This window comes from Argentina anserina, chromosome 5 (genome assembly GCF_933775445.1).
Source record: "Argentina anserina chromosome 5, drPotAnse1.1, whole genome shotgun sequence".
NCBI lineage: Eukaryota > Viridiplantae > Streptophyta > Magnoliopsida > Rosales > Rosaceae > Argentina > Argentina anserina.
In genome coordinates this window covers 9,790,008-9,809,353 of record NC_065876.1, presented here as the reverse complement: position 1 = coordinate 9,809,353, position 19,346 = coordinate 9,790,008, and the positions used below count along the sequence as shown (strand labels likewise).

The following is a 19,346-nucleotide window of genomic DNA, read 5'->3' as shown; positions in this document are numbered from 1 at the left end:
ATTTGAGCCTTAACAACAGTAATTAGTAATTCTTGGATTGTATTTTTATACTCTCTAATTTCACTACATTAAGAATGCGTATTATATAGCAGTATTCAAATTTCGTGAGCATATTTTTTGCTGACATGGCGGGTTTTTGGGGGTAAAAATTCATGAAAAATAGGTCATTGAATAAATGGATATTTCCCTCAAACTATTTTAGATATAAGTTGCTGGACTGAGAAACTCCTTTAAGATAGCTGTGAACACTTATTTTTATAGCAATATATTTAAGTTATTCTCTCTTTTCTTTGCTTCTTTATACTTTGGCTCTCCATACAATTACATAATGCGCATGTCCTGTATAGATGAAGACAATGATGCAACTGTGCTACTAATAGGAAAACAACTAGAACATTTATTTGGTTATAAGTGTGCTGATGACCAAGAGAACATGTAGAATTGAAGAAAGGTTTTGATTTTAGTGTCATGGTGCTTACAGGCATTTCAGATGCACACTTTTTTATGTAACTTCAACATGTAACGGACCACTAATCCCTTATGTATATATACTACAACATTCACTTTAGCTACAACTTCTATCTTCATGTTTTGGTCCATTTACTTATTTTGTTAGCGGTATTAACCCCGCAGCGGAGCGCGGGCAAAGTTCCTAGTTAGTTTATTTTATTGTGATAAGAAATAGTGCAGAGAGCTAGCTAGCGGCATGGTTTTAGTTGCCTCAAAGGCTAGCCTTTGAATTATTTGTAAGACAAAGAACCCTAGATCGAGGCATTGAGCTCAGCTATTGCTTCAATCCTTATCGTTACACTACACAAAATTTGGCATTAGACACATTTAAATGTGGCTAGAATGTGGGTGTTACCCATGTGGCAAACCCCCTAAAATCTCACAAAATCCCCTAAATGTAGCTTGTTAATTATAAAAACATTCTAGCCACATTTAAATGTGCCTAATGCCAAATTTTTTTGTAGTGTTAAGTGTAGTAGGCCTACCACTTGAGATTTGAGTAACACTAACATGAAGATATGAGATACATATCATCAACATTCAACAAGGCTATAATCACTTTAAGGATAAGGTGATTAGATTTTTTGGGTTGTTTTTTTTTTTTGAAGAAAAAACGAATTGTCATATAATAGAAAATGTAATATACGAAACAACATAAACAAACTCCCACTCCATTTTCGGAAGCAACGATAATCCATGTTAAACAGCGACAAACGTGGCCCATGGACCAACTGTATCGATACTGTCCCAACTTAACCACCTCAGAGGTGTTGAGTTTTAATCACATAAGGTCTCTCTACAATTGGGTAATATCCACACACTTATAAATTTTATTTTATTTGTCACTTCTTAGATGTGAGATTTCTCCTCTCCAACACGCCCCCTCACGTGCAACCTAATTTTTAGGTCTGCACGTGACAGATTAACATCCCACACACTTGGACGAAAGAAACCAAGGTCTAGTAACCAACGACACTTGGTGACTATTCAATCAGAAACCCTCTGATGACATGATAATGAAACTCAACTTGGACCCACGACAGATTGGAGGCGCGACTGGAGAGAGACTCGTTCTGATGCCATGTTAAACAACGACAAGTGTGACCCGTTGATCAACTGTACCGATACTGTCTCAACTTAACCACCTCACGAGTGTTGGATTTTAATCGCAAAATGTCTCGGTACAATTTGGTATTATCCACCAGTTTATAAACTTTATTTTATTTGTCATTTTTTAAATGTGGGATCTCGTTGATTTCTTTTGTTGATTGCGGAGTTAACATTTTTAAGGCCTTAATCTTGCCATACTGATTTTCTGAAATTTTCATGCATGCATGGCGTTTGAGTATTATGTCTCTTAAAAATACCAATTATATAAAAAGACTCTTTCCAAGTCCTAAAGCAACAACTAAATATGTATTGTCAGACCATTTTGCAAGATAGTAATAAGAATTAATCACTCCCGACAAATTGCAAATATATATAAATCAATGATTTAAACTCTAAGTTATACGTTAAACATTAATTTATTTAAATATTACATTAGGATATCACAGTTCCAAACACATGCCACTATTTTAATTTTGATCATATGGAATGTGACACTAAAACATACTGGCTGTCCTTCTCTCGAAATAGATAATCTTGTCATTTGATTTTTGTTGTGAAAATATAGCCACCATATGATTTAATTGAATTTTTCTTTGTAGTCTTGGCTAGACATTAAATTATTTTCGATTTTATCGGTATGGAAATTAAGTAACTCAAATCATAGATTCATAGAAGTACTTTAATCACGTACATAAGTAACTGGCGATTACAATCAACACCCAGTCACCACACGTGGATCGAAATTGGGTCACTGGGGGTGGGGATAATTATAAACACATGATCAAGTTCACTTGACTTGTAGGCCTGTTTGGTTTTTAGAAATGAAAGTAATACTTTGATATTTCTTATGGGAAGAGAAAGGGAAGGAAAATGAAATTTACCCGATACTTTACGGACATTGCGATGCTTGGTAACTTAAGAAAAATTATCAATAAATAAATAAAATAATAAATTATGAGTAATAAATGTAAAAAATAAAGATGAGAAACTGATTATATTAGATTTTAGATGGAACTATTTTCCCACTTTCCTTTTCTTCTTCTTTTTTTCCCTTAATTACTTTTCAGCGAAATAAACGAGAGCTTACGGATTTACTTTGATGCTGGATTCTGCATTACCTTGATTCCGTGATACAGAGGAAACCTAGAAACTATCATATCCGAAGCTTAGCATGTTCCCCAGAAAACAAAAACAAGTTGAAAGAAATCGCGATGTGAGAGCTGCGTGATGAGATCAGCTTTTTCAGGGGACACGAGAGAGAGGTACGTGCGTTGTGGGAGACTGGGAGCAGTGTGATTAGATAGATGAGGGCTCACAGAATCTAACCTGGGTTTGTGAACTGATGACGTTGCTGTGTACTCTTACGTACTGCTCTGCTTCTAAGTTCTAACATTCTTCAGATCCTTCTAGCTTAGTTTGGCCTGTTCTCATCCTTTGATATATGGCTTCATTGATTGATCAGTGCAAATTTTATAAATACGAGGGAAACTAGAGTTACAAGATGAAAGCTTTCTATATTTCTAGACAAAGAAAGAAAATGAAGAAGAAAATCTTTAATCGGGTAGTTTAGACCTGATGAATGAATTGTCCTAGCCGCTATTCAAACTAGAAAATCGAGAAAAATGTCTTAGTAGAGTAGTAGACCAAATTTAGAATTTAAGCTTCCAAACTTATAATTGGAAATAAAGGAATCCAAATAAGTCCAAAACTAAATCTCAAGCCTCAAATTAATCCATCCATATAGACCCGAGGTGTCGCGTAATCATAGATGGATGAATATATATCATCCAAAAAAAAAAAGATGGATGAATATAACTGTGGATGCAAGTAGTAGATAGGCGGATGTAGGGTAAGATAAACCTAATTATCTAGAAACCTGAACTCAGTGCAGACGGCTATGCATGGAAGTATATATTGATATGTTTGGAACATTTGTTAGGTACATCAATGGAGGATCTGCTTGGAAGATTTTACTGCCCCCACTCATTGTTTTCCATCTATAATTCTCTGCATGATATCATTTCTTCGTGTAACGGAACTAATCCGTTAGAATCCATTAATGACAATTTTGAATCCACAAAATAGAGTTTCTCGAATCCACAAGAAGTTATAGAATTTACTAAGAAAATTGAGAGAACTCAAATGTTTTATAATATGAAAGATGTCTCATTCGGCCACAAGAGGTGAATTAAATATTAAAACAAATAAAATCTAAAATAATTTTAAAAAACATTAAAAGTTGTTTTTGAAGGCCTAAATGATGTCGGATGCCTGTAAAGGCACACACATCGTGGAAAAGTGACGAGTTTTATTTATGGAGCCGTTCTCTTTCTGAAAATGTATCATACGCCATATTATGAGCTCGTAGCTCAACCATGAACAGTGTCAGCCTTCCCTTTCTTGCATCGGTCCATTTGTTCTATGTCACTTCATCTCCTATCCTTCTCGCTATGTTTATGTTTTCAGGGCAAAAAATCCACAATGGCACAATAAATATAAATACTGATATATATATATATATACACATATGCAGCACCGGCCTCGCTAGCTACTTCTTGTTGTACTTGTACATATACATAAATTGTGTTTTGTGACTTGAAACCACACTTGAACGTACATCATTACATAATTACTTAATGTGAACGGTAGAAATTTAACACTTACATGCATGAAGTGATCGATCAAGTTATTCAATGATCGATCGATGATAGTATAGTGTTGCGAGTTCGCAACTACCATAGTTAAAAATGATCAAAAGCGATCCACGACAATTTGATTTTACGCTTAACATGTATCTTTACAAACAAGATGCAATTAAGTTGTTCGGAAGAATATATTAGAAATGATCGGAGGAAGGCTTAGTTTGGTACAGCTGGGCTATGGGCAAAATTGTTTTCAAAGCTGTTGTGATTAAAGTTACTTTTGAATTTGCTGTGAGATGAAGCAGTTGGGGTGTTTGTTAAACTGTTTTTATAAGTGTTGTGGTTTTGCATAATTATCATATTATACATGAAATCATGAATGCCCAAAACGTAATCCAACAACAATTCGGCTCTTAACCTCAAAAATTGGCACACTAGAACACTCCTTGTTGATCTAAATTTTCCATAGTCCTATTTTGGATCCCCACATTTTCAGCACGCAGAGAATTTTCAACCCTAAAAATTAACACACAGACTCAAAACTCATTTCGAGATTTCAATTTAACTACACTAAAACCAATCCAAAACAACGTACAAAAATGACGTCGCAGTTTCACCGGTGACGTGGTGGACAAGCCGGCCATACGCCAAAACATGGTTGCAATTGAGCCAAACCGAACCAGAGGATCTGAGAATCCCGATGAAAAAACCATAGGCGCCACCACTGTGCGTCGCATAAGTCATCAATCGAGGAGGAGTCACCGAATCGCCGTGGTGGAGTTTTGATCCAATCAAAAACCCTAGAAAATGGAAGATTTGGGGGTTCAGTTTGGATCTAAACAGGGAGCGAATAATAATGATTAAAGAGAAGAAGCCAATCGAGGAGAGGGTTAGGGGGGATGAGAAAAAAGTGTGTGTTGTTATTGAAGAAGAAGGAAAAGATAAGAGACAATAATAATTTTTTCGAATGACTAAAATCTTAGAGAATCAATGCGTTCAAAATAGATTTTAGATCGACTCAATTCCCAGAATTCTAGCTTTTATAACTGGGCCAAACTGGGCCAAAATAAGCTCCATGACAAAGCGAAAATTCGTTTATAAACTTTCTCATCTCAAAAGAAATAATCATTTTGTTCCCATACGTGAGCGAGTTCTACCATAGAAATGGAATCGCAGAATATTCCATGGACAAGCAAATCTGACTACAAGCTATAGGAATGACTGGGGATGGTTCTAGGAGCTTCGCCCTTTGCAGTTTCTGTACGTAGAGTCATCTAAGCAAACTTTGCATCTTCAATTTGTCATTCCCATATTACACTATTGCAGCATGAGAGTGTATATGTTGATATTAGAAAAACAGTGATATATTACATATATAATTTAACAAATTGAATTATAAATAATTATAAAATAGAAATTAAACATGTAACTCTAATAACGAAGAACACGAAAATAAATTCAACTAAAATACCGAACGATTGGTGATGGAAGAACTAGTCGAGACGTGTGTGATACCACACTGTCCTTAAGACGTTTACGCCTCCTCTATCAGTGCAAAGATGCTTAGCGCTTGTCTCCCAGGATATAACGACTAAACAATTCTAGGAAGTTCCACCACTAACTAGAACCTTCAACGAATTCGAAAGGTACCTCTTTCTATCACCAGAGAATAGCTAAGAACTTTGAGAGTAGGAGAGGATTGTGTTTCGAATGAATGATTTTACAATGAAAGGATGGTAGATATTTATACCATGAGGATTTGCAATCAACAATGAATAAGATGGTTGTTATAGAAATCAAAAGATCATAACATATATGAGTTACATATGTTACAAGCACTGATTTCTATTCTGTTATAATTATCCATAACACACAGTTGTTACAAAAGAAGAATTTGAACAGTCAAGAGAATTTGAAATGTCAAAACCGAATTTTCGGAAATGCAAAAAGAATCTGCGTTCTGACCCTCAATTCGGTGTTGCATTCGTGTCCGCAGGTCGCACATGCATACACGAGTTTCCCTTGTGACCTGGGATTTGCACCCTCCCCTCCCTGCGCGTGCGCGAGAGGGTATAAGGGGGTTTACACACTTTACAATCCATACACAATAGATTCTATATAAAGTTTCAACACTTCTCTTTTCCAATGTGGAACAAATACATTTCTCTCATTCTAAGTAGCCATCTTTGAGTGACAATTTCTTATTCACCCACAAACCAAATTAAACAAACAAACATATGATCTTGTAGCCCTCATTATGGAGAACTCAAATCTATGTTCATCTTTGATTAATTATAAATTTAATTTAATTTAATTAATCAATTAAAATATAATTTTAAATGGTTTATAAACCATTTTTCCAACTATGAACACCCAAGCTAGTTTACAGTAACAGTGGCGATCATCACGATCGTCCTCGCTCAGTTGGTCCAGTTAGGTAGTCGATTCAAATGAGCTGGAGTGCTGGTCCCGGACACCTATGTATGCATCAATAGGAACATGCATTCAGGGTCTCAGATACGCATGATACGCACAATTTTCAATTTTGGATACATATTTATATTTCTCATCTATTGCTCATTTATTGCATGCATATCTGCATGCATATCGAGTACTAGTAATTTTCATCACCATGGTTACAACTTAATTAGTAACTAATTACAAGTTACACCACAGACTCGACGCACACTCGAACTCCATCAATTAGAAAAATCTTATACAAACAGATTATGTATGTGTTCGGGGTTTCTTTGTCTCAAGGTGCCAACCAACCTGTGTACCAAAAAAAAAGGGTGCCAACTAACCTGTCCACACTTGATTAATATTTAATGCTTCATAGCTAGCTTTGCAGTTAATTAGTTGTATTTTTAATACTACACCGTGTACTTTGCATGATTAGTTTGTTAGGCGGAATTTGTTAAGAGACATACACTGATGACAAACCAGCATCAATAATTGGTGGACTCTAAGAAGAGGCGTCTGATTTTTTTGTTCTCTTAAAATTACGATTGATCGGAAACAATTTTTTTTTATAATCTTCTTGTTTACAATTTTTAAGCACATATAGGTTATATATTACACCGTCTTATCCCTCATGCTCGGTTCCTGTAAATAAAACTTATAATTACGGTTTATAAATACTTAGAGTATATACACCGATATTGTAAATAACAATGTTTAAAAGAGCAAAGACGTGAAGTTGGGCGTTTTGTCGAATCCTCAAGCCTTTGAAGTATTAAAGCGCCGAGGCAAAACTTTTGTGCTTTATAAAAAAAATTTATAATATAATAAAATAAATAAATAAATTTAAAAATATAAATTTTTGTCCTTCAATTTCTTCTTTATTCATCATTAGAACCTATTAGTTCCACGTTCTTTCATATTGTTGTTTCATTTTAACGTCCGTCGCCTTTCGCGTAAAGAGCCTGTGAGATGAAACTTTAAAGTGATATTGAAACGCCTTGTCTTAAGGCACGCCCTTTTTAAATTTTGAGGCACAAACATTGGTAAGTAGGACAGTATACAGACGACTATATAAGCGGGTTTGTAAAGTACGTGCATAAATGGAGGAGGTTCTTGTCGCAAGATAGCCCTAAAGATCTTGCTGTCCCTACTCACAGTCACCTGTATAAATTTCTACTCGCACGTACAGTCTCTTTCTTTCTGCTAATTTGGCTTGTCTATAAATCTATATACTAGGGAAAACTGGCAAAGCCACAAAAATGCTGGCATGCTGCTACGAATTTGATCCTCTTCTTCTTCTTGTAAACTTAAACTGAATTGTGCTAATTGAACAGTACAGATCGCACATGCACGTACATTGTGAAAATAACGTGAATATGCATTAGACTTGTATTTCGGCATTAAAATTTGACATTTGCTTGCACGCACAACTCATTTCTGTAAAATTGTAAGGTGGTAACAAGTATAGACTCCACTTGACTCTATTTCATTTCATTATCCTTAAATTATTAAGTTATACAATAGATTCCATATATTCATTAACTATTGAAGAAAAGTACCACGACTTAATGATCGTATATGTATATGATCTCGAACCTGCGAGTTGGCGTACATTTTTCCTTACAACTCAAGAGGGACGTCCAAGTCATAAAATGTCTTGTTAAAGTATTCATCTTCGACATCATTTTACATCATCTTATTCCAGAAAACTTGATTACAAGATATATAGACGTTACATGCATGAAACTATTTATGATTTCAATCCTGAAGACAATTATCAATAGGCCTGGCGAAATTGCACACGACACGATCGATAACGACACGAACACAAACAAAATTATAAGGATTTGGTTTAAGGTTTATAGATTTGGTTTCATATAGGGTCACCACGATAAAAACACGATTTGTAATGGTTTAGTTTAGGGTTAAACCGGTTATACGATAAAACACGTTAAGATAAGGGTATTTTATACTTTTAAATTTTATTGTCTACTACATAAATGACACCTAGGGCAACTCTTGCTTTTCTTATGTTTTGTTAGTAATAATTACATCTCTTGATGTGTAATTTTAATTTTAGACTAAGTTACTGAAGTCATTATGACTTTTTTAAGTTTGTCAAATTGGAGTTTGAGTCTTTGGTTAATTGTGAATTTTATGATATATTTATTTGTTATAATTAATTAATTATTTCTTAAACTATTTTTAATGGTTAACATGATAATTTATCGTTTGGTTATGGTTTATCATCAATTCATCATGCCCACAATAGCTTAATGATTTTTTTTTGTGTTGCACAATAAATATACAAAACAAAGTTAAAACGACACGGACATGACACGGTGTTTTACCAAGTCTAATTATCAGGTATAAAAGAATCGAGTTGAGGGCTTCTAATTTAGTCAATGCGCATCATGATATGTATCATGTATGCATGCGTACCACACTAGTTTTCAAATCGATTCAGGTTTAGATCACAGACATGGAGATATCCACATAGATCATTTACTGAACAATATGATTAAAAATATATCTCACTCGATTATATGTAATTTTAGAGTTGACTATATATATAGAAGTTAAAATTCAAGTTATATGTGACGTGATAAAGAAAAAAGTTATATGTGACCTCTGGAATTATTCACTTTTACTCAGGGTGGAATCATTTCCCATCTCATGTAAAATTCTAAGTCCATATACATAATACAGGACAACTAAATTGATATCTCAGATTTTCACAGTCTGCAGGTTGTGAACTTGTGATGACATCCTAAAGGAAAAACCGGGGTGCCATTTCAAAAGGATAATCATTAGGCATTCTCCGGCCCTGTACACCTTTCTGCACTTGAAATTTCACATTTCCTATGAGATCAATTATATATGCGGCTATGCTTATTAAGGAATAAGGATATGATCAAAATTAAAGGTCAACCAAATGACCCACCATGCATGACCTTAGTAAATAGCAAGCATCACCAACCTCAGAATCTCAATTCTAATACTGGTTGAAAATACGTAAAAAAAAAAGGATGCTGTCTAACTTTATATATCACCTTGGTCTTCTCCTACTGCTACTACAGTACTAATGAATCATGCTTATCGCCCACTCGTGCATACATGCAATCTACACCCATCAGTCAGCTCACATATATATTGGGGATTCAGTACTCGAAAAAAAGAAGAAGAAAGAACACCATGATTTTTCTTAAAGGACCTTAATGATTAATGTAGGATATAGTGATGTAAAGGATCTTTACTGAACAATTGTAATGGGAGATCGATTTACATCCTAGCTAGATCCTTGAAAAGAAAGCAGTGTCCAATGTCCACAGAGTACAATCAAATTCGTCTTAAGAAATGAGAGTTTTTAACAAAAGTTGAAGACGTAACAGTATAATAAAACCTACATTGAAGACTGAATATAGCTCTTGGAGAATATCCAATCTGATCGATATATGGGAGAGTCGTCTTCTCATTTCATTATCAATTAGCGGCAATTATTCCCGTATCACTCGATTATTGTTGGAATATCAACAATGTAAGTATATATAACTATACATGAGGTTTTTCTTAAAACCAACAAACAACATGCAGCTATTTAACCAGAAACCTGCGAAGGTGACATCAATTACTCAATTGTAGAGCAAGCAAAGTTTGTTCCTCTACTCCATGTTTGATTATCAAAATATCACTTACTCTAATTTTGCATATTATAACATGAGAGTATCAAAATATACATAACTTTGTAACCCTTGCCCTGATGCATGTAGAGGGGAGGGCGACTGCGTTCCGATCCGGTGGCTCTCGCATGGCCAGTTTCACAAGAGTCGTTACTCGTTAGCTAGCATATAATAGAGAGAACACTCTCCTAAGCTCCTGGCTATGCATAATGGATTACTCCAGTACTGTAATCCTCCATGCCTTCACAGCTTCATTAGCAGGGCTGAGATTTAGAATTAGGTGTCAAATAGAAAAAGAAAAAAAGTTTTGGAACATGCATTAGCAGCCCAAATAAAACCCATTGTGTGGAAAGTTTTCCAGGTTGGGCTCGAGCCTTTAGTCTATCACATAAATATGAATCATCGATAATTGTCTTAGATTGTACGATGTGAACCTTCTGCAGCTAGCTTAAGAGAACGTACTTTTACACCGATCGACATACATGTAGCATTACTCCACTCATGAATGTAATATACTATCAGTCTCTCTCTCACTCGAAGACTTGCACCATCATCCTTATTAACCTTTTCAGTTCATGATTGAAGCATGCATGCATGCTTGTTTCCAAAGGGTGGCATAGTGACTTTGATCGCACTCCTCACTTTATTAAGTTATTGCATTGCCAGTAACTTTCTGCAACTACCAGGTTAGACAATGGCAAAGTACGGTATTATTCATAGAATGGGCAATCTAGAGAGATGTTTTGTTAAATTATGTTGATATTATTATGTCGGTGTTCGTTAGTGGACTGGGGAAGTTAAAAGAAAGAAACGAAATCATTCGAAATCCACCATTTACCATGAATAAATTTATAGCCTTGCATATGACGCAGCTAGACTTTCGAAGAACAACAAAATTAAAGGGTTCACCGGTAAATTGCAGACACAGAAAGCTCCAGTTTGTGAACCCATCTCTTTTGATTTCTTTTGTCTTTTAAAGTGGAGAGATCTGAAACAAAGGACATGCTTGCATATTGCATGTCTTGTGAGAAATGTTTATCCGATCACCAGCACTAAAACTAAGATCAGAACATGTATTACTAAATCATACTAGCTAAAAGTCATGCAGTAAATCATCAAAGAGACGATACTTGTTCAAATCTCGGGCACTTCAAGAATCTTCGCTTGACAATTTTTTCCTCCGTGTAACATGGTTTAGTCGCGAACGTTTGTTTCTGACAGGAGTACACCAGCCGTGAGCGTGACCATCAGCCATTTTGGCTTGTAATCTCTTGTACTCTCTCGACCTTAAAACTCCCTCCATAATGTTTATATCTTCGCGAATTTCATGCCTGGAAAGAGATGCCAGACCAGGAAGTATATCCTTCTGAAAATCTTTCAATCTCCTTCCCCTTCTCAACTTTAAACCGACATCCTTCGCTTCTGAGAGACTTACTTCAGAAGGATTTGAAGACACAGAATAATCATCCACACTGCTTTCAGTAAGTGTTAGTGTCATCAACTCAAAAAAATCACAAGAATACTGTTGTGTCTCACTCTCCTTTTCGATCTTATTCAATTCTCCTACTTTGCCAGCACAGTCTTCATAACAAACGGAGCTCTCCAATGACATTTTGAAAAGTGCTTCAGCTGCCTCTCTGGTCAAACCATCCATTGCAGCTGATTCTTCTTCCCTGTTGACGAATTTGTGGTTAGATTCACTACTGTCAGAAGATCTTTGGTCCTGCTCACCCATAGATGTTTCTGAAACTTGAGACCCTACATGTGTTGCTGAAAACTGATCAAGAGCAAAAGGGTTCAAGTTTCCTAATTCAACCCCAGATAGTATACTGTTCGCACTACCTAAATCATTATCACCAATGCAGCTCTGCTTACTTGCAGAAGAAGATAAATTCCCATATCCATCTTGATTCGTTTTTCTCATATGACCAGAATATGGAAATGCAGGGTCTTCTATATTGGTGTTCTCCAAATTTTCTTCATTAGAAGTTGCACATGAATGAGTTCCACTGCTTAGAAGTTTCATGACGAACCCATCAGTTCCATTTTTAGGGCCATTCCTGCTGCAGCCAACTGCTTCACAAAGGTCTGATTTAGCTGTCTCCAACGCTACACGGTTCATTTCACATTTTGTGAATGCGTTAACTCTCAACTTCCTGCTCATATATTCTGCCTTCTCATTTCCCCTAGTGGATTTCGGGGAAGAAAGATTTTCACCACAATCCTTTTTCTCAGTAGAGAAACAAACAGTGCCATATTTTATCTTGTCAGCTAACCCACTGAAAGCAAGGGTTGAGCTCGCTGTTGAAGGATGGACTGGCATAGGATCATTTGAGAGACAGGAAGAATCATCAGGCTGGGTCTTATTAAGGTCAAAAAGCCCTGCTTCATATAAACTGAATTTCTGGCTCCTGGTGGATAACTTGTTAATTGAGATACCTCCAGAACATCTATTTAATCCTGAACAAAAGAGACAAATACAAAAGTGCACATGCTTAGAAGTCCAAGAATCGATAAATGGTCATGCACAGGCAATGAAACTTACCGTGATCTAAGGGATTCCTGTCACTTTCATCATCTTCTAAATCAATGACAATTGGTGAGGAGGAATGAGATCCTACATCAAACAAATTTCTCTTGGTCGTCCCCTCCCTCTTGCCGTCCTCTCGAGTTCTCAGAGAAAGCTTCAGCTCCACTGGATCTGTTAATTTAAAACAACAAAGTAAACTCCTCAGTTCTAGAGACACTTTCAAGTGCTCACAGTATTGTTCAGAAGATGCTAACCAATTTGTTTGTTGCACGGATCCAAGGGATGTCTAAGACCAGCAGTCCTCGGCTGAAACTTATCGCATACATTCTTGTGTCCATCAAGCAAGTCCTGCCATGCAGAATGTGTCAAGTAACTTAATAGACAAGCACAAGCGCACACATGAGAACCATACATCAATTTTTTTTGAATAAATTAAGACTAGATATAAAGTCCTCTCTCCTCAGCAATTAAAAGTGCAGGATCATAACGACTGAATTGGCTATATTTCTCATCTGTACCAAAAGACCAAATAATTTCTGATATATGACTTCTTGCTGCAACATTTAGGTAGTCAGTGCTTGTCTTACCCTTTGTTCATCTCTAGTAGAATTTGTCCAATCGGACAGATTTGACTTAGCACTCGCGTTGCTGACATTGTATCTATGATACTCTTTACAGTTGAGATTCTGCATAAGTGACCTCTGTGTCCTATACAGATGGTGGAGTTCACGAACCTGAACAATAATAAACAGTATCAGCAAACTGAGACAAATAGTACATGGAGCAAGGAAGAAACATTTCATTTATGAAAACAACCGTATGGGCCTAAGTTTCCAGATAACAGAACATTCAAGTATTTATAGAATGATGAGCGCATTGATCCAAATTCTGCAAATTCTGGTTGTTGAGACAAAACTCGTAATACCTGGTCTTTAAATACCCGCTCCTGCTTCACCATTGTGTTCCTCAAGACATCTTTCACAGAACCGGTATTCGCTTGTAGCGAATTTAGATCAAAGTCTCCTTGCATCAACATTTTCCTCCTGAAATCACCATCAAGATTAGATTTGCATCTCTATTCGATCATACAAAGCATAGGAAAGCAAAATTCCCAAACTTTAATTACATGCAGTACAATACACACACCACAAACTATATCCATTTTGATCACAAGCTTGTAACAGTAATACCACAAAGATTACAATCACCAGTTTCACACAGTGAAAACATTGTTTCATTTCTACAATCTGGGAAAATGCGGCAAAAGTTTATGTAAGAAAAGAAAATGGCCCATCAAAAAGCACAAAGTTCTTTCGAGTACAAAGAAAAAGAAAAAGCAGAGAAGATGAAAAAAAAAGCTGAGAAAACCTTACTTGGTAAGAACTCAAGGAAGAAAGAATCTGGGTATGAACAGAAAACCAGCCACTTACTATTGTAGCTTACAACAAACAGTCCCCAGGAAACAGAAATCCCACACAGCACAGATTATGAAGTAGCTTACAATCCAAATTCCAAAAACAGTCCAGACCCCAATGTATGCAACTAAGTAAATATATATGGAAAGAAAGCGAGGTTACCAAGATGTAGAAACCCCAACCCCAAAAGCAGAGAGCTTTCTTCACAACAAACTGGTATCTGCTTCTGCTTCTGGGGGCTTCGGCTTCTTCTTGAAGGCTCCACTAAATTTTCATTCTTGCAGAGAGAGACTATGATCCAATGATATCTGAGAGAGAGAGAGAGAGAGAGAGAGAGAGAGAGAGAGAGAGAGTCGGATCACAATGGGGTCGTCAGAGAGGAGTAAAGATAATTGTGAGAGGAGGATGGAGAGTGAGGAACAAGCGCTGGAGGAATGCGCGTGTGCCCGGAACCCAACATCATCGATGTTTCTCTTTTTGCCGATCTTTTTCCTTTATATTTCTGTCTCTTTCTCTTTCTCTTTCTCTCTCTCTCTCTCGGTCGTTGGGATTCTCTTTCTTCTTTTTTGTTTTCTTTTTTTTGTTTTTGAGATAATGGAGAGAACTATTGGATTTCTGGTTTAAGGAGGACCAGTCAGTTGGTCACATTAGTCAGATTGATGCTGCTGCGGACAGTTTCAACTGCACCTTTGTTACCCCAGAAGCCTTGCTCTATTGTACTCAACTTCCTTCCTTCCTTCCTTTTTCACCGTCTGATCATCTCTCAAGTCCCACTTTAAACCTGATTATATATCACGACCCTATATATTTTCGTATTTATGTATAAATTTCAGTAATTTTGGTTTCAAGTGTTGGAAGATACATTATATATGGGCGGGCCAACTATTGCGAAAAATTATTATCAACCATTAGATAATGGTTTCAAATGAAGAGACTCTATATATTGTCAGTTAAATCAGTCCTGCCAACTATTGATCCAATCTCTAAATTTCGTCAGTTTTACACTTTTACTCGACCTGATTAATCTTCAAGCATACAATTTGACGTGACGACCACATGTACATAGAGATTGACGGAACATGTATCATGTACATACCAAACAATGCCCCTAGACACTAATCAGTATACGGATGCCGTAACGGAAGTTTGAGAAGAGTGGAAGGGAGGAAGCGGTTGTGCCGTTGTGCTCTAATCAGTGAAATGAATTAGAGTAGGCAGCGGATGGCCAGGATTGATGGCTCAAAATTTTAGAGTAGATGTCAACAACAGGCTGTCCTAGTTGTAGATATATTTTATATGTTGCAGCTTGCACATCCCACTTGTCCAACAAATGGGATTGGCTTGCTGCCCACATTTCTTGTGCAACTGGAAATGCAGAGGGGTTGCAAGTCATCTTCACATTTATTTAGTTTAGGAGAATCTGGTGGGTACGGTCATAAAATAACACAACAATAGTTAGACATTTATATTGATATATCACAGTAGCTGCCAAAAGTTCTGATCCAAATACTATTTAGTCTACCGCATAGTTTTATCTTTTGCACGCGAGAGGTTGTGAGTTCAATTCACGTCATATTTGTTGTAATAATTGAGTTATTTACCTTTTTTTTTTTAAGTTCTCATACAGTAGTAAAGATTTTTCTCTTCTATTTCTCAACAATTGAACAAAATTAATTAGCCCTCGTCAGTGAATCCGTGATTACGTGATATGTCGATGAGTTGAGATATTAACACTGTGGACATCACAAACCATATGTCAAAACTAAGACCTCCAAGTTTCGTAGATTAACACTTAGTCAACTCCAAATTTGTAGACATCATACCACATATGATTGTATGAAATATACTCAATTTTTGTCTAGGCTGCCAAGTAGCCTACCCAATAGATGCCCCCTGATCACTAGCATCATATTTGAGAGGTATAGATGAAGACTAAATGACAATCGAAAACTTTTGTATTACCCCAAATTATAAACAATACTAACAAATTTAAGATAGACAATAATTTTTCTTAATTTTATATTCTCTAGTTTAACCAAATACATGTATACATATGTAACATATCTAACACAAATGTATATATTACATAGAAAACGATAAATATGCCCCTTATAGACTATATTACATAATAATCAATGACTTTAATTGAGAGTATTATATTAGATAGATATGGAGCTACGTTGCTATTTACGCATATGGTAAACTGTTATGCATCAAAGGTATTATTGTGATGCTTAGGAGCGAAGTTGACTTGAGTATATGATAATCCTTCATATATTAGAGTTGCTGCCAAGTTGGTCAGTCGACATTACTGGCAGTTTGATTGCGTAGTAGTCTCCTTTATTGGCCTATGTGACCAATATTTCAGCCTTAGGTATATGAGTATATCTCTAGAAGAAATGTACCCATTTCAAGTGGGTTGAACGCCCGGATGAATACTCTATTAACTCAAATTAGTTTTTATTTTTTGATTAAATAATACAACAATGAGAATAATTCTAAGATTAATCACTACTCACAAAATGGGTGTTCATCAAATGACATGTGTTATTGGTGTTTGCATTCATGGCCCCGGTTGCCTTTCACTCCATATCAGGATTAGCCCACACAGTATCCGACCCATGCCTAACCCAGACCAATCATGTCCAGGTCGATGCATATTTTATCGGATGTACCAGAAGGGACCGGTCGATGCATACATTGGTCTACACCTCATTCCAAGTTTCCAACCAATGATATTAACCCTTTGCTGCATATGCTGTTAGGTATATTCAGACCTCATGATTCAACCCAAAATTCAAAATCTCCCAGATTTTTTTTATATATCATCCGATATTTTAAAAAAAAAAAACGATATATCTTATGAATAAATGTCTTATTTTTTCATGTATCTGCGATATTTCTCCGATAACATAAAATATCTTCGATATTTCTCTGATATTTACGATATATCGGATATATCTTCGATATTTTTGAGAAATATTTACAAGTTTTCACTTAAATTTTTTAATCTCAATTTGAGAATGTCTCGGACTCTCGGAAATGAGTTTTTTATTATTATTAATCACCTCAAGGATATCAAAAAGATGACTAGAAGAATAGTCTCTCAATCGGCTAATTTTTAATTTTTCGTAAAAGATAACTGGATGATGAGTATATGTTCAAGTCTTAATACTTAAGAGTCAAGTCATATCAGTGACAAGTGCTCTCATTGACTTTGAAGGAATCCAAAATAAAGGGTCGTAGAGTAGTCACATGAAAACCATAAGAGGATATCCAAAATTCTAGATGAAAATGGAGCTTTTGAGTAATTTCAGTAACAAGTGTTCTTCTCGAGTAATATAGAAAGAGTAGCAGTCTTTGTCTCCTTGATGTCCCTTCAAAGGATATCTAGATAAGGAGTGTTCTAATCAAGCACTATTTAGGAAAGTAAGAAAAGATGAATTACATTATAGTTCATTGTCTCCTTGAAGTCCCCTCATACATTCACATATTGCTAGCAACCCGTGAATCCATCATGGAAGGATGACACAATTGAAATTTGCCTCCTATGCAAAAGTTGTAAATGTAAATCAAGCATGATGTGAATCTAATATGGTGGTGGTGGTGGTGGTGATGGTAGTGGTGGAAGTCGACAAGGTGGTAGAGATACAATGTTTGAATATGAACAATCTTATGTAGGTGGATGATTTGAGCAGTTTACTTGTGAAAGTAATTGTGATCATGAACAATTGTATATTAGTCCAAGACTCGAAGCGAATGAGTCAAAAGATGTCATTGGGTTGCAACTCGATTACTCGAAGAGATTTGCAAATGGTGCTCAGTTTAGTACAAAACTACAAAATAATCAACAGTGGACAATTATGTAGGATTTGATTCCCAAAAATAGAATTATTGGGGGCATTCCGAGAATTGAACTCGGGACCTCTCGCACCCTAAGCGAGAATCATACCACTAGACCAAATGCCCAATTTGATGTACCACCTGTCGATCTCTTATTTGTCTGTTATGTAAAGTCCAGCCAACACTAATCAAACTTGTTGGTTAATTATGAGTATGACTAGTATTAAGATCATGAGCCATATATACATGTCTGAGATTCATCATTTCTTGAATAATAATAATAATAATCTGTGCCCCAAATATCGTCTCATTCCTGCGTTTTATCCTTAATTAATATATTATAGGTAAATTACAGTACATCGGCAGGTAAATTATAAGGCTCGATCTATCAAATCTTTGGTTTGAATGAATTTGGATATATTATCTACCGGATAATATAATTAAGTAATATTTTGGTTCAGCTACTAAAGTTCTTCGGCTGCTCGAGCTAGCTGGTTAACGTTATATATGATTAAGATTCAAACAGCGAAACTTAGGATGAAGATTCGGCATGCTCACTTATTTGGATCAAACAAAGGAAAACAATACAAAAACCAAAGAAGTATACGTTCATTTAGAGAATCATCGGCCACCGATTTTTGTAGTACAAAGATGACTTTACAAATGACAGATTTAGATTATATACATTTTTTTTAATTTTGAGAAATACGAATTGCATCAAACAAGGTACGTAATTCGTAAATATTAAACAAAGACGTGAAGCATAATATATTATCAAGCAAGACTGGCGCTCTTTAGCATATTTGTGCCAACAATGGCTGATGCTAGCTCTGCTCTTTCGGCTGCAATGCATAACATATCTCGCCACGTAGCCGTGATCGGCGCAGGTGCCAGCGGTTTGGTGGCGGCACGTGAGCTCCGGCGGGATTGCGGGAAGGTCACAGCGTCGTAGTGTTTGAGCGAGGGAACCAAATCGGTGGTATGTGGGTTTACACTCCTGAAGTGGAGTCCGACCCGCTTGGTCTCCTCCCAAACAGAACCATACTCCACTCGAGCATGTACCAGTCTCTCAGAACCAACCTTCCCAGAGAGATCATGGGGTTCCGGGACTACCCATTTGCGGCCAAGGAAGACGATGAAGAGAGAGACCCGA

The 19,346-nt window shown here is 36.2% G+C and overlaps 1 protein-coding gene and 1 non-coding gene across 2 annotated transcripts; both read right to left on the bottom strand.

Moving 5' to 3' along the window:
• Nucleotides 1-11,343: 11,343 nt before the first annotated feature.
• On the bottom strand, nt 11,344-14,669 carry LOC126794049 (uncharacterized). The gene is made up of 6 exons (XM_050520694.1): nt 14,513-14,669; nt 13,861-13,978; nt 13,523-13,669; nt 13,190-13,283; nt 12,951-13,106; nt 11,344-12,865 (listed from the first exon to the last, which is right to left on the bottom strand). Exons 2-6 carry the CDS (start codon nt 13,969-13,971, stop codon nt 11,556-11,558), a joined length of 1,818 nt encoding a protein of 605 aa, XP_050376651.1. The 5' UTR covers nt 13,972-13,978; nt 14,513-14,669; the 3' UTR covers nt 11,344-11,555.
• Nucleotides 14,670-18,247: 3,578 nt separating this feature from the next.
• TRNAP-AGG (transfer RNA proline (anticodon AGG)) lies at nt 18,248-18,319 on the bottom strand. The gene has a single exon. It is a non-coding gene; the product is annotated as a tRNA-Pro (tRNA).
• Between the last annotated feature and the right edge of the window lie 1,027 nt (nt 18,320-19,346).